This window comes from Phaenicophaeus curvirostris, chromosome 2, assembly GCF_032191515.1.
Source record: "Phaenicophaeus curvirostris isolate KB17595 chromosome 2, BPBGC_Pcur_1.0, whole genome shotgun sequence".
Taxonomy (NCBI): Eukaryota; Metazoa; Chordata; class Aves; order Cuculiformes; family Cuculidae; genus Phaenicophaeus; species Phaenicophaeus curvirostris.
Genome location: NC_091393.1, coordinates 68,936,219 through 68,956,305, shown reverse-complemented (window position 1 = coordinate 68,956,305; position 20,087 = coordinate 68,936,219). Strand labels below are relative to the sequence as shown.

General features: G+C 37.4%; 1 protein-coding gene across 1 annotated transcript in view; it reads right to left on the bottom strand.

The window, feature by feature from the left end:
- Positions 1 to 19,485, bottom strand: part of FMN2 (formin 2) — a 157,656-nt gene extending 138,171 nt beyond the window's left edge. Inside the window, exons 1-2 of the mRNA XM_069850877.1 lie at positions 17,547 to 19,485; positions 72 to 238 (exon numbers count right to left, since the gene is read on the bottom strand). Of these exons, the coding sequence (XP_069706978.1) occupies positions 72 to 238; positions 17,547 to 19,482 (2,103 nt within the window). The 5' untranslated portion in view covers positions 19,483 to 19,485. The remainder of the gene's footprint in view (positions 1 to 71; positions 239 to 17,546) is intronic.
- Positions 19,486 to 20,087: the final 602 nt, after the last annotated feature.

The window sequence follows — 20,087 nt, the reverse complement described above, 5'->3', positions numbered from 1 at the left end:
AACAACTGATAAACCATTGATAAATCATTCTCTCAGCAAAACAGACAAAAGGTAGCTTTTGCAGTACTTACATCAAACGTAGGTGTGCTTTGCTGGGCACTCTGATTACATGGTTCTCTGAAGCAGTCAGTGAATGGAAGCAAAAGACCCATTGCAATAATGCGAGAACACAGTTTTTCTGCTTCTTCTTGTGGTGCATTTTCCTGCTGGCTAAAGAGCTTTTCCAGCAGAGTTCTTCCTGCCAAGGTGATGACACAGATCAATAAGAATTTGTGGCTATCTACAGGACACAAAGATCAATGCATTTTAATATATATTGAAAATGTAAACTACTAGAAGTAAAAACATGAAATAAATAAAAATAATTCTTGAGAAAAGTAAGTCTTTACTATGAAATATTTCTAGATAATAATATGAATTGCTCTATAGCCTGATTAATTATTCAAGAAAATATACGTTGTGTTAGATGCATTACAAAGTAGGAATAAAAGCCATGGGATGCTACTGTAGCATCAATTTCCTATGTATTTATATTTTACAGTTGCCCTGATAGGAAAACAAAAACATTACTAAGAAATGAAGTAACTTTTTCTAAAAGCGTTACACACATTTAATATAGAATCAAGTCTCACAACTATTGGAACGAGACCTTGGGTTTTTTTTAATTATAAAATGACTATAGTCTCTAAAAGATTATGCTCCAGGGTTTTTTTGGAGAAATTCCCCCCCCCCCCCCCCAAAAAAAAAAACACCCAAAACAAACCCCAACAAAAATCCCTGATAACTTGTTCTATTTTAAATTGTATTTAATACAGTTCAGGAGAATTAAGAGTGCTCCAAAGTTAAAAGTAGTGCCATAAGGCGCAATTCAGAGAAGTAAAACTTTTGAAGTGTGAAAAGAGCCTTGTTCCTATTACAGGGGTGTATTTCATGATCAAAGCATTCTCTCTGTTATATCAACAGAGCATGAGGGGAGGGCATATGTTATAAAGTATATTACAGGAGACAACGTTACAGGTTTGGAAGACCTTTGTGCCGTGTGCAGTTAACCAGAAAGAGACTACAAAACTTAGCTTTACACAACACAATCTGTATTGTAGGAATATTAAATTGCTTAAGATCTAAAATGTCTAAAGATGCCAAAGTTCAGACTTATAGGATATAAATAAAGTTATGAAATAGATCTATTAGAAGAGAAAAGACAGAGTAATAAAGTTAATTTTATGTTTCAGTATGAACTAGCTGTGAATACAATTTGTACATGAATCAGTTTCTATAGCCCATTTTTTCCAGCCACTGACAAGAAACCAAAGGTGTTTTCCAGAAAAAATATACTGTCTTGAAAAATCATTTTAGTGTCATATAAAGTAGCAATAATATTAACAACCACAGTAATAATGCTAATACTAATTTTTTAATATAAAAATGCAAGATTTCTGTTTGAGAGTTGATTTTATTCAATACATAAAATTTCCCAGGCTATTTAAATGTACTGAAAAGATTTTTTTAAACATCTGGATGCAATCTTAAGAGGATATGGTAAGTGACATTCAGTCCAAGCTTTCTGTATTACTTTAAGTTCATATGGCAATATATTCTGAAATAAATAATACATTAAAATGTTAGAAGTTCCTCCTAAGACTTTCCTCTCCACATCTAAAGATCTGATAATTCTGAATTATTAGTCCAAGTTTCCCAGCTTTTATTTAGACATCATACAATGCATTCAAGGGAATAACCCAGAGGATATACTTCTAAGATATACATGTTTTGTTATGTTTGCTGATTAGTTTGCCTCTGTTCCTTGGTTTCACCACCTATAAGGTGATGATATCGTAATTGCTTACTCAACACATCCCTCTTTTAGCTAAAGATACAGCTAGGTTGTTAAATCTTCAAAGTCATTAATAAAGCAAAGGCAGGCTTCTTGCTGGCTGATACGCACTGGTTTTTAAAAATTTACCCACAGTTGCAGCAATGTTTTGCAATGCTCTACACGGAAAAAGGCAATGGTATGAAACCATGGAAACGAAACCCAAATAAGGAGCTATTTTCTTTTTTGTCATTTTACTTTAGTATTTTTTTTTATTCAGGGTTCTAGTTGCCAATGTTCAGTGGTGTTGTAAAAGAGCACTGAAAAAGAAAAAAACAAACAACCTAGGTACTGCCCTCTTACTGCAATAAATGGATGCTCCAAGCTATAAGTACTGAGGTTATGCTACATAAGCAAGTTTCAGAAAAAAAATAAAAGTACAAGACTGTCATCACACCGGCACACATAGCCCCAATAGGTAGCATATCTGCTATCATTTCTGGGACAAAATACATCATATTGCTGTAGTACCACCTTATATCACTCAGTGAAGTTCAACAACATGGAAAGTTATTGAAGTCTAGTCAAACAACAGACTGCAAGTAATAAGGGTGAATGGGAAGTCAATGCTTTACACTTACATAAAATGCACACAAAAAAAATCTCACCAGAAGAAGAACACTCTGCACACGCAGAAATATTGGACTATGCAGGGAAAACTACAGATTTCTTCATGTTATATTAAATATTCAAATGTTATCCATGACTTTTGAATGTCATACTTGCTATATCTATTTTTTTTTCTGACGTTTAATTTGTATAGGTGGTTATTAACTATCCTTGTTTACTGCTTATTAACTATTGTCTGAACATACTTAGCATTCAGACAATATAGAAGTAGTAAATAAGTAAAAGAAGTCATTAATGAACTTAATTTCTCCTACTATACTATGCATTACTTTTGTAATTTTGTCCATCTGAACCTGAAGCTTTCTCTCCACTGCATTAGTAGTTTTGGAATAAATAGGGTAGGAAAAATTATTTAATTATATTAGCTCTACTTTTTAACTTAAGAATAAATCATTCGACTCAAACAAACTTTAGTGTTAATACTATGTCCTTGAAATCAAACGTATCTTGAGTGAAAAAAATAAAGGTTCTTAACACAAATGTAATAATGGTCAGATAAAGCTATGCACAGCTTATTGTGTTCCTTACAATTGCTATGGAGACCTGAAGACAGACACAGAAAAATGAATTACAGAAATAAATTTTGCCAGTTCAGTTAACACATTTTACTAAATTCAAGCTGAAAAAAGTTCAATACAGAAATAGCTTCAGAGCAATCAGCTGTGAAAATAAAACCCTCTATATCAACAATAAATAGGTTATGTGTTTAAAGCACTTGTTGGGCAATATATTTAGGACAGACCACGGAACACTTAAGTCACAGAAGTTTTGCACCTAATCAGCAATTTACCTGGGTAAGACCCACCTCACCTCCCCCCTCCATTAAACATTAAAACCAGCCAAAGTTATAAAAAGGACAATACCTATTTCCCTTAAAGAGGAATGAGGAGATAAGCCCTACCAAAAGAAAATGTGTCAACACTTGAGAACGTCACTTTCTTGTGTAGGAAAATTCCTCTTTAACACTGGAATTCACAGACTTTTTTTTTTTTGGAACCAGAAGCAGTTTAACAGCATACTATCTGCTCTACATATGCTTTGAATTAATTTCAATTAAAATGACTTTGTATCTATATGCATGAAATTGACTGTGCAATGTTAATCCCTCAATCTATTTTTTAAACAGCAAAACCAAAATCACAGCTATATTTAATGCATGGACAAAATTCCAGTCAACTTCAACTGCAAGATTTTGAGCTACAATATTTCATCTTTGGTTTATAAATAAAATGCAGCAATAAGAGCTGTTTCCCTCAGACACCATTAATTACTGCAATAGGTGAAGATGGTTGCAAATACCCTGAAATAACTAAATTATTAATGATTTCATACTTATTAAATGATCAGCTGATTTCTGTTGTAGAGCAACTTTTCTTCCCAGAAATCCCAGGTCATTAAGTTCCTGAAGCTTATTCTTACCTTTCTCCTATGGTGAGAGATGGAAGGCATACTAAGTTTTGAACTAGAGAAAAACTGCAGTTAATCTTCAGTCTTAGATCAAATCAACGTTCTGAGGACCTTGTCAAAAACTTTTCAGCACATTGGATGACTTTAAATTCATAAGTTACTTTTTAGGAACTTAGAATGACTTATTAAATCTAAGTAAGAGATAAAAAGCCTTTTCTTACACAATTAATTAACTAAAAGAATGGGGACATGAAATTAAGTTTGTAAGTACCAGGTACTCTGGCCTTCCATGGAAATTTTGTGATACTTTTGCTGCCATGGTGCCATGGCTCAGCATCCAGATTCGATGCTTTCCATGTCCATGTCATTCTCTGGTTCCTCCCATTCCCATGAAGATAAAACATCACTATCTAGTCACCTCCTGTATGACCTTACAGGCTTTCATCCCATGCCTACAAACAAGACTTGCTTAACACTGTTCATCAAAACCAGCTCTGTAGAACATTTAAGCTATTCAGTACAGAATAAAAAAATCATAAGTCCCAGTATGGTTTCCATTCATGCTCTCTCTCTTTTTCAAAAAAAAAAAAAAAAGGTAGTTGTATTCTTGAATGATCATTGTCAACTTTAGATTTACTGCAACCAGATTTACTCAAATGCAAGGTGGAGGAAGAAAGGAAGCCTAGCTCCATCAAAAATGATTCTAAACATACTATTTCATATAATATTTTACAATGTTTTGTTATTAACAATTATATACATATTATTTAATATGCATATGACAATTTTGTATAATAATCCCACTCAATACCGGCCTGACACAGCCGCAGATTCTGCCTGGGCCTGAAGAGGTGTGTGTGTGTGTAAGTGTTATTACTCCTTTCATACAGCAGCAATTGCTACATACCTTGTGTGTCAGTACCGATATTCTGAACCATCTTGTCTGTCATGACCTTGACTGTGAGTCACTTTGGATGGAGTCATTATCTATTTTAGAAGGAAGCACATTTGGTCTTTCTATTACAATTACCTTATATTCCATGGCAACCTTTTTTCTCCTCAAGCAGACACTAAAAATAAGAATCTACACTCTTCCAAAGTGCATGTCTACCTTACACAGAATGTATGGAATCACTGAATGTTGCCAGCATGTTGAGAACTGTCCACAGAGAAATACAGGTTAAATCCTAACTCAATAAATTCACATTCTAGCTCTTCTTCTGTCCAATGCGCTTAGAAGACCAAACTTTCAGAGAGCTACAATATGAGTGAAAAAACCCTTAAGATCTAGTAATATCATGAGCACGTTGTTGGCTTTGCATTTGCTTAATTATTGAGGGGAAGGAGAAGTATGAATGGAAGCAAGATACAGGAGAAAACTACAGTAGTGACAGTCAACGAAAAACACAAGTGCAAGCACTGAGGCACTGCACTAGAGCAAAGCTTACAGTAATGTTCCATTGAGGATTGTGCTGTTACAACCTTACATTTATCCTTAAAGATGTGCCTTCTATCCTCCTTACACTTCATTTGCAAAAGTTCGGGAGCACAGCTGTCAGTGAGCAGAACTTAAGACTAACGATAAAAACCATCTATACTCCAAGATCTACCCCTTCTGCCAGTCTCCCGTGATTCTCCCTTTTAAAAAATCAGACCACTACATCACACTCTGACCATCAGAACAGCAGCTGCAGCCACACATTTTAAACTATACAGACAGGACACAGACTTTCTATTTTAATTTTTCCTACCACAGAGTGAACTGCTTCGGTATAAAATCAGTTCTGAACGTTGTATTCGGAGTCACATCAGGGGTTAACTTGAGTCATGCAAGTCCTGCTTACATCTTCAAAAGCTCAAATCAGCTTTCCTTCTTTTCCCCAGTTTTCTTTCTTTTCCCACTTTAGTGAGAACAGAAATGCTCACACAGCAAAGAGCATAAGCTTTGAAGACAAGAGTACCGTAGGCTTTGCTCTAGTTTGGACAGATAGCACAGGATAAAAGGGAGAAGGAAGAAGATATGGACAAAATGGTGAATTTCCATTTAGAATACATTTTCTGCTAGCCTCACATAATATAATGAGACAATTGCAGTCTTGTGGTTTTTCACTTACAAAGGATTCCAAATACAAACACAACTCTATAAATTTTTTAAAAAGTGAGAGAAAATAAGGGAAAAGAAAAGCTGATTTTTACAATGTTCCAAAGTTACGAATACCTGCCACCTCAAATATGACTACATCATAGAATCATAGAATAACCAGGTTGGAAGAGGCCCACCAGATCATCGAGTCCAACCATTCCTATCAAACACTGAACCATGCCCCTTAGCACCTTGTCCACCCGTGCCTTAAACACCTCCACGGAAGGTGAATCAACTACCTCCATGTCTTGCCTCAAATTATTTTCTGTCTCCTTTTCTACGTATACTGACATCAAGGTCACAGCTAAGTATCTGGCAAAGCATGTGACCCATGAAGCACCAAAAGTTTCCCAAACGCTGGAAAAAGACAAACGTATCCAAGAGACTGAGATATTGCCAAGATTTCCATATTTGTAGGTGAGCTAGTAATTACAATTACATATGATTTTTTAAATACTTGCAGCAGAAGTTTTACTCATTCATCATATTCCCCCAAACTACACAGCAAAAGCTTGCTGAATCATTTCCTAAGGGAAAATAGATCACACTGTATTTTTCACCTTTCTGCTGTTTAATGTATACTGCATTCCTTGGTCTTGAATATACAAAGCACTGAGTGACTTATATTTCACATATAAAACTAACACTTCAAGAATAAATTGTATTAAATTTCTTTACTATATTCATTTTTTTTTCATAATATTTTCAAATTCCAAGTTTTTCAGCTAACCTATACCAGTCAACCTAGACATAATTGCAACACGTAACTGCTGAGAAAAAAGAGGTTTTCAAATGTGCATGTGGAATCTGGGGAATGAAAACAAACTGGAAATTGGTCTTCTAGCCATCTCTTCTTCTCTTCAAATAACAAAACCAAGTCCTGCATAAAAGCATATTAAGTATACATTCACAATGAAAACTTTACAAATTAATTCAATCTCTTGATTGCCTGAAGACTGACCTTGAAGATTATGCCCAGTGTTCCAGGATTAGAGATTTCATTTATTGTTCTTTTTCATTGCAGAGTTTTTAATCCTCTGCTGATTTAGGCTGGGAAACTGATCCAGATCCCTCAACCTACAAGGTTGGTTTTGCTGTTTCATTTACAGTATGTTTGGGTTTTTTTTAAAGGGATTGAACTTTCATTGACAGATTCTTTCCAGAAACCATGTGACAGTTCTCTCACAGCCTGGTTACATAAAACATGGAAATCCCACCAAGCACAGGCCTGTACACACAATATGGTTTCATAACAAAAAGAAGAACAAAACCCCCCTAATCCTTACATATAACTAGACACAAAATAAAGTATGTCCTAAGTCTAATTTCCAGGTAACATAAACCTTAAAAATTGCAAAACTTGCCAGAGTCTAGGGTTACGGTACAAATTGTTATAAGTCCATCATAAAGCTATTTCCTTTTCTTATTATTATCAGTGCAATAACTAATATCTGCATTCACCACTTGTACACAAGCATGTGTTTCTTAGAGAAAAAAACCACAGAGATATTATATCGATTTTTTTTATATTGCATAATATATGTAATGCATATTACCTTAATTTATTCTTTATATATAAATATATCTCATATTTTAGTATTTAGAACATTGCTGAAGTTAGGAATGTGTGGAAATGCCCAAGAGGGCTGTCCTTTCTTCTCTGATATTCTGTCTCAAGATTTCCTGGTTCTGTTCACATGCACGGTAGCAACAGAAACCATGTATCATTTTAAACCTGGAAGTGAAAAGCAGAAAGGGTCTAAACAGATGAACTAAGACAGTATGTGCAGGGCAAAAGTGGAACCTCATACAAATGCCCTTGAAATTCTTCCAGGAATGCCCTGGTGGAGAAAAAGTGGAGGTCTGGCAAAACTTAAAATGGTATTCTTCGAAAAAAAAGATGACAAGGAAAGATCCAAGATTTAATCAAGTAAAAAGCCACCCTAAAAAAGATGTTATGAACAGTTTTCAAAAAAAGATGTCTCGCTTTTTCTTGATTGAACCAAGCCACTCCACTTGTGCTGGCTATGAGACACAGCAACACCACCAATTTCAGCGTAGCCCCCAGTGGACTGTTAAAAGATTACTTAAACAAATGCCATATCTGCAGAAATTATAGAAAGGGCTGAAGCAATCAAGGAAAAACGGTCCTCATGAACAAGCTCGTGATGCCAGTCCAGTTCCCAATTTTGAAATTTTTGTTATAATACAGAAAGACAAAAGTTTACTGAAAATTTTACTTGCTAATGAAAATGTCAAGTCCTACAAAATGCTGTGGTCAGGACAAAGGCGAGGATCCAGCTCTAGTCTTTTGTTAATCATGCAATAAACTTCCACAGCCTGACCAAGCCTACCTGTCACAACACTAGGTTGAAGTTGGCCAAAGCAAAGCTGTTTGTCTTTGGTGGCAGTGAAGCAATATGACAGTACTTTATCAAAATTACCAGTAATGTTATTCTTCAGGCAAGTGATTTGCAGTCTTGCCATTTTGTATGAAAATCCAGATTAATTCCTTCCTACCACACTTGCATTGTCTAGAAAACAGCTGTACGTAAGAAGTTAACAATATGACTTCATTGGTATTTGCTAAAAACATGATGCATTCTGTTTTGTATTCCTTTACCCTTTTATCATATACCCAGTTATACCTTATCATTTCTTTCTTCAAGATTTGTTCCAAAGACTTGTTTGTTGCTGCAGTAAAAATTAAGATCATTAAAGTTGCCTGAATTGTTTGTAACAACAATGTAGTACTTTTTCTGAAAAGCGGGTATTACCATTTTGCTGTCACCAGAGTTTCAAAATATATTAAAAAGTTGTGATGGCCTGTGGGAGCGCTTTAAGAATTCTTGCAGATTAGCAAGTCTCTGAAGCAATCTTCCTCCCTAACTTGAACATTAGGCTCACTGAAATTTTGCTTTCACAGTGACTAAGGCTTTACACCTTTCCTCCCCAGTGAATTTTCTGATACATGACATATGCAGAACAGGATATCTCAGCATAAGCTGAGGCAGTGTATTAAACTATGTTTTTTTATCCCTACCTTTCACTGTATATGTCAGATATACGGTGAAAGGTAAGCATATATCTTATATGTTACTAAGTACCTTTCAGAAGCTTAAGTTTTAAAATAGCAAACAGTTCCCCAACTATGATACAGCAGTGGTACACAGTACAATATACCTTTCTAAAATTATAAACAACATGCACCTTTCCACAACTTTATATGCATGTCGCCTTTCACTTTTTCTTGAGGTTCTAATGCAGTATTATTGCAGATTACAGAGGTATATTGCTAAACCTTTTGTAATTATAGCAGTTTATGATAAAAGACAATCTGTATGCGTCTGCCTACCAAATACTTTAGGCACCATATGCGTCTTTGGCAACTTTCACATTGTGTTTTCCAGGTGCTTAGGTTCCTCTCAGCAAGCATTTAATGCTGCCCATCTTTACCCTTTTAGATTCTGTGGTGATTTGCGATGTGAAATTAGCATTCTGTGCCAGGTTCTCACAGACTGCTGGAAAGACACAGTTATTTCTCCCTAGCTCTTTAAAGTAAGAAGCTCTTCTGGTGTCTTTTTGGGCAGCTACCACTAGCAGCATCTTTTGTCAGTCCAAACTGGCACATACTGTTCTTTACAACTCAATTTTGTAGAACCTGTTTATTTCCAGTGGTTGTACATTTCACTTGACATTTCACGCATTCTTGTCCACCTCTACCTTAGAAGCATATCCAACTATTTGCTCAAGCAGCCACAGGTCACAAAACACTACTGAACTAAACTAGCAAGTCTCTGAAGTAGGAAACAAACAAATTTCTTTCTATACTTAATAGACCACCAGTGTGCCTTAGCTTTCTTTCCTCTCCAGGACCAGTGCACCCAAGGTCTGACAGTCTCCTCCAACTTCAATAAATGTTGACCTTTTAATATTTATCACAACGTAAAAAAGTTTTTCTTCTTTATACCCATAAATATAAACTGGCAAGATGAAGAAAGGGGAAAAGCAGCAAATTAGAACTACATTTCATGAAAAAGAAAGACATATACTTGTGCACCTATGTATTTGTGCAGATAGGCTCTTCCAGACTTCATCTGAATAAAATCTAAGCGTGTCTCCCTTGCTGTAACTAGACCTTCATGTTCTTTCATTGCTGTAACCAAATATTTCCCTCAACTACTTTTCAGCATACTGTATTGTCTTGACTCCTTGTATGACAAAATAGTGTTCAGATAAATCCCTTCTGATATAAAGGCAATGTTTCAGGGTTTTTTTAATGAAAACCACCTTTTCTCCCATGACTGTTAGCATGCCAATATTGTTAATTATAGTGTTATTGCATCATTGACTTCTGTACAGTGATTTTTTTCCTTTTTGGTGCAAGGAACAGGTAAGGATATGAGTTGCTTTTCCGCTATAACATACTGTCTCTTGTGCATCTTTAAGGGACATCTAAGTCTGATCTCAGCATCAAACAAACTGTAGAATGAGAGCTGACTCCTGTAATTAGCTCCACAGTAAAGTTATCTATACTTTCTGATGATTCAAATTCTCACCAAGTTCAGTGCTCTGCTAGTCATGATAAATTTTGTATAGATCTTGAGGCTAGACAATTAATACTTTCACTGACAAATAAAAATGCCTCAGTGGTAAATCTTACTTGTGAGTAGGCTTTCCTGCCACTGGTTAGCTGCATATGTCACCAAAAAGATTAAATTCTCAAGCATTTTCTTTACTTCTATATGTACATATTTCTATTTAATGTATATTAGGATGTACTTTTACAATTGTGATGTTGTTTACACACACATACACAGTCTCATGACCACTGCTTCTTACTCTTGCAGAACTGCTGACTTAATGGTTCTATCATCTATGCATCTACAGATGAAAGAAGCCATGGTCTTTATACATCTGAGAACAAAGCAAGATTTTACACTAGAAAGCATAATCTATCTCCTATTCATGGTCAGAAAACCTAGCTATTTTCATCAATGTGAAGGAAAACATTTTGGACAGCAGTGTGGAAGTAAAAGGAGGAATAATTACTTTGTACTCAAGGTATCACAGACCACCTCTTTTTCCCCAGCTTTCTTCGTTCCTATGTTGCAGCTTACGTAAAGGAAGTTACTGCCGCCTAGAGGAAATAATAGCATGACACAGCTCCTGAACCCACTTTGCTGCCCTCTTTACAGCCTTTAATGCAAGGCCAGTTGAATTTCATTATCATATGAAGAGGCAGGAATGAGGTCACCCAATGTCAAGTTCTCACATCCTTCCATTGCCTTCTTTTCAGTTTCCCACTGCTTCTGCCCTGTTACCCTTGTATTAACTCATTTCATCCCTCAAAAAAGTAAATTATATGCATAAAAGTAAGTTTCCAGAAACTGTTGTATTCCACCTAGCTGCTACAGAATGATGCTTATAAATGTACCTAAAAATAATCAAAACCACAGTCACAGGAACACCTACAGATATACACTTCATCACCACTATTCCTTATGTAAGTTCAAATTTTGGCAGGAGTAGTTTATAAGGAATACGCTTGGCCATATTCCGAGTTTGGTTAAACTACAACAAAAATAATATATCTTGGGTAATTAGCACTTTCTATCATTCTATCACTGTGATTCACATTAGAACTTAATCCCTTACATCTCTAAAATATTTTTGGAGATATTTTTTATTCCAAGTTTATTTTTCTTTAGACACCGCAATATGGAGGAAAAAAAGTGAGGCCTGCTTCAACAAATAGATCTTTTTTTTTTTCCTGCAAAGAAAAGCCTATGCACAGTTAAAAAAATATTGACATATTCCCAGCTATTAAATACTTTTAAAATATTTTAAAAAATAATAAAGAACAATCAAATCAAAGAAATATGTCCAAACAAATTCCACATAAATATTCTCACTGAACATTCCACTGTTTTTTTCACAGAAATTAAATTATTAAAGCCCACAATATCCTTCAATGACCAGGTCTAGCCAGATCCTGCGTGTGGTGGATGTTATACTAGTACTGTGTCTCACGTCTAAGCAGAGCTGCGTGGACCTCCAGCTATAAACTGTCCCATTTCCTTTCCTACTTTGCATTCCACAAGGGACCAGCAGGCAACCAAGACAATACATTTCTATTCCAGATGCAACTCAGGTTGCCAGTCAGACCTCAGAACAGCGCTGCTGCTTAGAACGAAGTTGCCTGAGAGATGCAGCCACTCAACACCATGACCAAAACCTGCTACTTCCAAAGAAGTTCTAGATAAAGATCAAAGCATTAATCATGAGACCATATCAAAATAACCCTGGGAACACTGCATTCCAGTGGCATTACTCATGTTGCTTCCATTCCCACATTGCAGGGCTGGCACACTAACATTAAAGCAACTTATCAGCACTCAGCAGTCTTTCAATAACACAGGACAGCCCATTTTCAAACACGTTACTGTAGTAGAAGTGCAGTATTGCAGGTCCCCCTCACTTTTTTTCTCCCCTCCACGCTGACTCCCTCCACCCCCCCTCCCTCCAGCTTCTGGTTTCCTACAAAAAAAGAGGAGGAACTTTCCCTTACAACTGCTGACTAGCAACACTCACTGTAGCACATGACTCCATATCACATGAAGGGTTGTGGCTGGGCAGCTCCTTCAATTAGAAGATGCTGCACCGACCCACTATCTGATAAAAGAAACATTTGTATTACTGCTAAAAAACATCATCAGTGAAACAACAAGCCATAGTCTCCTCAGGATACCAGTAGATACAAATCGTAGAACAGAAGAGGCCTTAAAGATCATCCAGTTCCACCCCAGCCACCATGGGCAGGGACACCTTCTAGCAGACCAGGTTGCTCAAAGACCCATTCAACCTGGCTTTGAATGCTTCCAGGGATGAGGCATCCATGACTTCTCTGGACAACCTGTTCCAGTGCCTCATCACCCTCAATGAAGAATTCAGTTCCTTATAACTAATCTAAATCTACCTTCTTTCAGTCTAAATCAATTACTCCTTATCCTATCACTACATGTCTTGTGAAAAAGTCCCTCTCCAGCTTTCTTGCAGTACCTTTCTTTCCTCTAGGTACTGGAAGGCTGCTGGAAGATCTCCCCAGGGCCTTCTCTTCTCTAGGTAAACAACCCCAGCTCTCTCAGCCTGTCCTCGTGTGGGATGTGGTCCAGCCTTTTGATCATCTTCATGGACTTCCTCTGATTTGCTCAAACAGGTCCTTGTTATATAGGGGGGCCCAAAGCTGGATGTAGTACACCAAGTGGGGTCTCATGAGAAAGGAGTAAAGGGCAAGATCTGCTCGATCTGCTGGTCATAATTCTTTTGGCTTTCTAGGCTGTGAGTGCATATCACTGCCTCACGTTTAGTTTATCATCAACCAACACCCCGAAGTCCTTCTCATCAGGGCTGCTCTCAATTCCTTCATTCCCTAGCCTCTGTTGATACTAGGGGCTCCCCTGACCAAGGTGCAGGTTCTTGCACTTGACCTTGTCAAACTTCATGAGATTCACACAAGCCCACCTCTCAAGCCTGTCCAGGTCCCTCTGGTTGGAATGACTTCCCCCCAGCTTTTCAGCTGCATTACTCAGCTTAGTGTTGTCAGCTAACTTGATGACAGTGCACTCAATCCCACCGACCCTCTCAGCAACAAAGCTGTTAAATAGTGCCAGTCCCAATAACAACCCCCGAGGAACACCACTCACCGCTGTTCTTTACTTGGACATTGAGACACTGATCACAATACTACGAGAGTGACCATCCTGCCAACTGGTCCATGTGTCAAATCCACATCTCTCAAATTCAGAGACACCAATGTTGTGTGGGACAGTGAATCATCACATGAATCAGAATGAAAAAAAGACCTTGAAAAAGTATCTAAACAGATCTACCTTTCATCACAGAAGCAAACTTTCATCCTGTTTTTCCAGGTTTTCACATATGTTAAGACCTTTGTATATGCCTGCAGACGCTGCACTGGAACTGCAAGTGGGTACAGATGACATGAACACAGCGCAGAAGTGAGATAAAGTAGCCTTTGCAAGAAGAAGGACAGCACTCAATGGAAATCAGAAAGTGGCCCTGAGCACACAAGCTTTCAACTGACTTCAGGTTTTTCATTATGGTAAACAGGACTTTTTATCTGTCTCTTGTTTATAGCTAGAGCAGGACAAATACAAATCCCTGAAGAGAAATTTAAAGATAAATGATCTGTTTGAAAGAGATTCATGCAGCAAGTGTATTTCAGCCAGCCAATGGAGATTAGAAAGGGCATGGGTCTGTCTGGGCCAAGTTTAATTACCATCTGGGGCAGCTAATGGGACTCTTACATTCATTTTATGTAACAGACACCCTTTCTTGCTCCTCTGCAATTACTGCACCTCAAATTAACGCTAGGATAAAATCCTTTTCATTAAATCTATCTATTAGCTCTTCCATTTCAGGTATGTTAATACTCTCTTAATGTTAGCGTAAATCATTCATTGCCACATATCAAAGTAAGAGAACCAACCGTAAGCATTCAGGTTCAGCTCTTGTCCTCCTGGGGTCACAACATAAAAGCCATGGCTCCGCTGTGTGTTAGGTAATCTAGAACGTGTAATTACTGTCACTGCAATTTCAAATCCAGCTGTCCACATAATAAAAGAAATAGAGCCTATGTCTGAACTACAAAATGCCCATAAATTTGTTGACACCATATTCTTAGTCAATGCATCAAATCTGAAATGCCATATTTTACTTCTTTCTTATATAAAGCAAGATTAAAATATACAATGTCTCTACCATTCGAGTTCTCAGTTTCCATCTGCTTTTTACATTAAAACACCCTTAGAAGAATTCATATGGATCACTGTGAAAACGAAATGGCACAGAGCCAAACCACAACATAGAGCAAAAGTAGGCCAGTCATCTGCATAGAACCTGCTGTCATTAAATTGATGACTAAAGTGTTGTGGAATATTTTATTTGATTCTAGTCAGAAATGCAGAACAACACTATAGTTGCTGCACAGCAAGATGAGAGTTTATCTCTAGGCAAGAAGCTGATTTTTTTTTTTTAAGGATAGAAATGAGCTACTACAAGAAATGTTATTTCTAAAAGCCTGATGGTAATTCCTGAACTGATGCATCTCATGCATGCAATTAAAATATATTTTTCAAACCCAGTATTCAAATTACCAGGAAATTATTTCTGTAATTGTTACTCTGCAGGCTGGTTTAAATAAAGAAGCATTTCTGCTCTTACAGCAATGATAGCCAACCTGTGGGAATATTAATGTTAAGCTGAATTTCCCATTTTCATGCACACTGGTTGTTATTTTTATATTCTTGATAATTTTTGGCTTGCAAACATTTTTTGAAAGTACAAAGAATGATTAAAAAGAGATGAAGCATTAACACGTCATTTCCAGTTGCCTCATTTCAAGCTTTTCTGCACGAACTGAAAGGTATAATTGTCCTCTGCCTATAAAGACAGCTGGTATGTACATGCAAATGAGGGTCACCGTAATTTCCATAAGAGACAGAACTACTGTTGCTTTGGATATTGATCCCTTCACAATAACAGTCTGAAGTGTTGGTGGGAAAACATAATAAAACAAAAATTACTAATAAGTAACTTTATAAGGAAATGTGAAGTCTGTTTCCTGGGAAACAGTTCTCTAAAAAGTAATTCCATGTTCTTGAAGTTTGCCACACAATTTATTTCCATCAAAGCACGATCATAAAGAAGACGACCTAATTACTGAAAATGCAACTTAAAACTCAGTTCTCTGATCTTAGAAGCTGTCAAATGTTGACAGCAAAAAAAGTGTGCTTTTTATATGCTATAAATCTGAAAGTAGTGAACACCCCAAGCTGTAAAGCTTTGGATAGGGACGTCTGAAATTAAAGATAAGAAAAAAGGTGGAAGGTACTTAAAACACACAAAAAAGATTCATTTCAATTCAGAGAAGCCAGGTCTCCTTCAGGAGGGCTGGCATTTTACGGTAAAAATTTGAACTCTAATTTTCAAGACTGAAATTGGGGGTGTCTGTTCAAGACAACCGAAAAGTGAAAGTCTTGTTGTGATTTGAATCTGGAAAATAATGCTAATGCTTTACCTGAGTATTTCAAACTCCTGGAGTTAGTGACCACTAATTTTAATTTATATTTCCAAACAGACTCAATCAAGTATTACTATGATGTCAAGCAGAGTAGAATATGAAGAAAGAAAGCAACTATGAATGCAAATGATTGCAAGTTATATATTTTTTTAAATCTACAGTATAAAACAAGATAGTCTTTTTATGCAAAACAGTTGTTGATGGCTGAACTGTCTTCTTACATATGATTTTTAGATCATCTCAAAAATCATACTACTTTGTTTAGTTTTCATAAAAGCACAAAAAAATCACTATTTTTTGCAAACAGCGCCAATATATATGCAATTACTTTGTTTATATATCTAGAGTGGACTTCCACTCAAACCTGATTATAGATTCAACTGTTTTAATCTTGCAACACCTGTTTATAGGGCACATTCTGTATTCCCTTAGTTCTACAGTTTCTGAAACATAAATAGAACACATTGCTGAGTTTCCTCTGTATGCACACCTCCTATGTGACAGAAGCCTTGTCTATTTGTGAATATATACTCTTTATACAGAAACTTCAGATGAGGGAAGAGAAAGGAGGAAAGAAAACTCAAAGTGCAGGAAAATATAACCACCAATTCACATCGTTTCATTTGTAAACTTCATATTCCAATGCCTTTGTGAGGGGATGCAAGCTACCTAACAGGCAAGGTAGAAGAATTTTCTTCATTAGTCACCTCAACAGCAGCCTTGCCACAGCTACCAAATTTTATTACCCCCAGTTTCCCTTCTCTTCTCCATTTTATGCTGCCTTTTCAAGTCATTAACATTTTCTTCTCCTATTATTTCCTCCTTCTGAAGAAGAAATTTGTTCCTTTCTGTGGTGCTGTCCATCTGTGCTTACATGGCTTTTTCCTTTTTGTACAAAGCAAATCCTCATCACTGCCTCAGTCTAACACCAGGTGCAGCTCCCAAATATTCACAGTGCATCAGAACAGCACCTAGCACAAGGAACCCCCAAACAGGATCACAATTACAGAAAGCTTTGCATCCAAAAGATCTATTCATGTTGGCCTGTCTACAACAGTGCAGCTCTTAGCATTGTTCAACAAGAATAATTTAGAGGCATCCAGCCTTTTTCTACAGGATTTAAACAAAGAAGGAAATCAGAAAGAAAAACTTCAAAGTGTTGTGCACTTCCTTCACTGGCAGTACTGCCAGACTGACACTGAATAGGGAGGCTATTCTCATTAATGATATGTGACTGTGTTTGCAAGATCGTGCCTTCGATTTTAAAGCTGCCAGAGTAAGCAAAGACAACGGTACATGCAAAGGACTGAATTAAAGTATTTTAAGTATGTTTTCAAAAACTCTGAGACAAAAAAAAATACCTTAATACCTTAATACATGTCACTCACCTGAAAAGACATTGGGAAACGTCTCTGTTGAAGCCTGCACCCCTGAGGACTTTCTTGAATGAGTCAAAGGCACTCTTTCTGATTGAAATTTCTCTCTAAATCCCTTGTGCTCCAGGAAGCCTGCAGACCCCATCTTCTGCATTATCTCACATTTCTGATTAGATACCTCTTCTGTCCAGTCTGCTGAACGACTAAAGAAACCTGCTAAACTAGCAGACCTCTGCTTCTTGATTGAGACTTTTTCTTTTTTGTGGAAGGACTCCTGCCTCCTTGTAAAAAGCGGGCTCTGAGATGGGGATGGAGATGGTGAATGGTTGGGAGAACTCAGTTGCCTAGTTGTGGTTTTGATATAACAAGGATTAATTAGATAGGACTTAAAGCATTGGGAATTGCCTACTGTTCCTTTGGAGGACAAAATGCCATTTTTCATTTCCGTGGATAAACCATTATGCAGGACCTCTTGACTGGCTGACAGAGTGTGTTTCCCTTCCTGAGTCGCAGCAGCATGATCACGGCCTGCATCTGAAATACCATCCTCTGTTACAGAGTCCTGCAAATCAACAGCCTGCACTTCAGCAATTTTAGTCTCAGCATCTGCTACTGAGACTGGAAAAGATTCTGTGGAGCTGTGTGTCTGAGATGCATTTTCTACCCCAATTCTATTTAAATCATCTTCTACTTCACTAGCTACAACATCCACTTCAGCAACGAGCTGTTCCTGTTCCTCTGTCAATAGCTTACGTTCTTGTGTTTCAAATAAGCCGTTACCAGGAGAGCCTGTGCCATTTACCACTTCTTTCAGTTCACGTTCTGTTGCGCAGGAAATGGGAATCTTTTCCGTAATTCCAGATACCTCTGGAAAGGCCCCCTCTGTGTCTGGGCTCCTCTCTTTTTCAGTGGCAGTTACTGAAAGAAACCGCTCAAAATCTAAGGGGGCTGCTTGTGAATTAGCCATGTGTCGGACCATTGTTTTGGTGACAAGGTCCTCAGTTCCAATGTTAATTGCCCCCTGCTGCTGCTGCTGCAGTCTAATAGCTTGCTGGATATCAGAAAGCAAATCCTCTTGTTCTGCAGCTGAATGGAAACTGTACAGATCTGTATCAGAGCCAGAGCTGGTCCTTTGTCCATCCTGTGTCTCTGCAGCAGCTGGGACAGTTTCATTTCTGATTTCAAAATGTTCAACATCTGTGTCAGAGAGACCCCCTTCATCTGCAGAGATGCTTATATCTGGAGTTTTGGCTACAATTGAATGAGTACTGTCCAGCTCTCCAGCCTGCAAGGCCTGGCTTTCCAAAACATCCTCCCGCGAACTGCTATTCCCATCTTTAGCCTTAGACAGATTTTTTCTGATCCTCAGATTTGAAAACACTGAGGCCCTCGAGTCTGACTTACCCTTCTTCTTACCCGATTCACTTCCTTTTGCATGCTTCCCTAGCCCCTTTCTGCTTCCCGATACCTTCTTTGTGCCGTCTGTATCCTTGGGCCCCGAGGCATCCTCTCCTCCTTCATGCACATCACCTGTATTTTTCTTGAGCTTCCCATCTTGATTCCCCATGATTGTTTGCAGTGCAACACCTTCAGCAATCAAGCCATGCTCTCCGATTTCACTCCTTTGGCCTGCCGGCAAGATCCCCTCTAGCGATCCAGGTTTGTTTTCAAGCGGTGGTGATGCAAGTGCAGCAAATGCTTGCTGTGCCTCTCTCCCATCTGCTAGAGCTGCCTTTTTGCATAATGTGCTGCTTGCGCTGGGTTCCGCTGGGACATGCTCAGTACAGCACTGAGAGCTGAAGACAGCTCCTTCCAATGGCTGCTGCTGCTCACAGAGCCGCCTGCGCTCTGGGCTTCTGCTGCACTCTTGTTTCTTTAGGAAGGATTCTGTGAAAAGTATTTCCCTTACAAAAGTAACTTCTTTTTCCACAGTTTTTATTGCCTGCATTGCAAACTCAGCTCCTCACTGATTCATTTATAATTTCAGGATTTTAATGTTCAAGTTCCTCAAGAGAAAAAGGAAAAAAAAAAAGTTAAAACAAAGTAACTGCTCTGCAATTGCTTAAATGAACAAACTAAAACTTTGGAAAGAAAAATATTATGATTATTTAATAGTTTATGAGGTGCTAAAGTACATGTTACTTTGACAGGTCACAAAGTACCTCTGGCGATTTACATGTTTACTTGTTAAATGCCACCAAAACACAATACGTAGTTTTAAAAGGAGAGTAATTTTGAAACTATTATAGATAGAAGAAAGATAATAAAGAAAAAGTTCTTTCCACAGTTTTAAAGAGTTACATTTAAAATTCAATGCATTATGGTAATTACACTATTAAAAAACTCCCACAATTTGTTTTCTGAGAAGGTAGATATACTATTATTCCCAGGAGAATCAACTCATTAATATTAAAACACACCAGTATTGTTTTCCCTGATAAGAACATCTGACATGAGACAAGATAAAACAAACAAGAAAAATAGCAGTATTAAAATGCTACTAAGGAAAATGGATACAGAGAAAACATTCCTCTGTTTCACCCTACATATTTA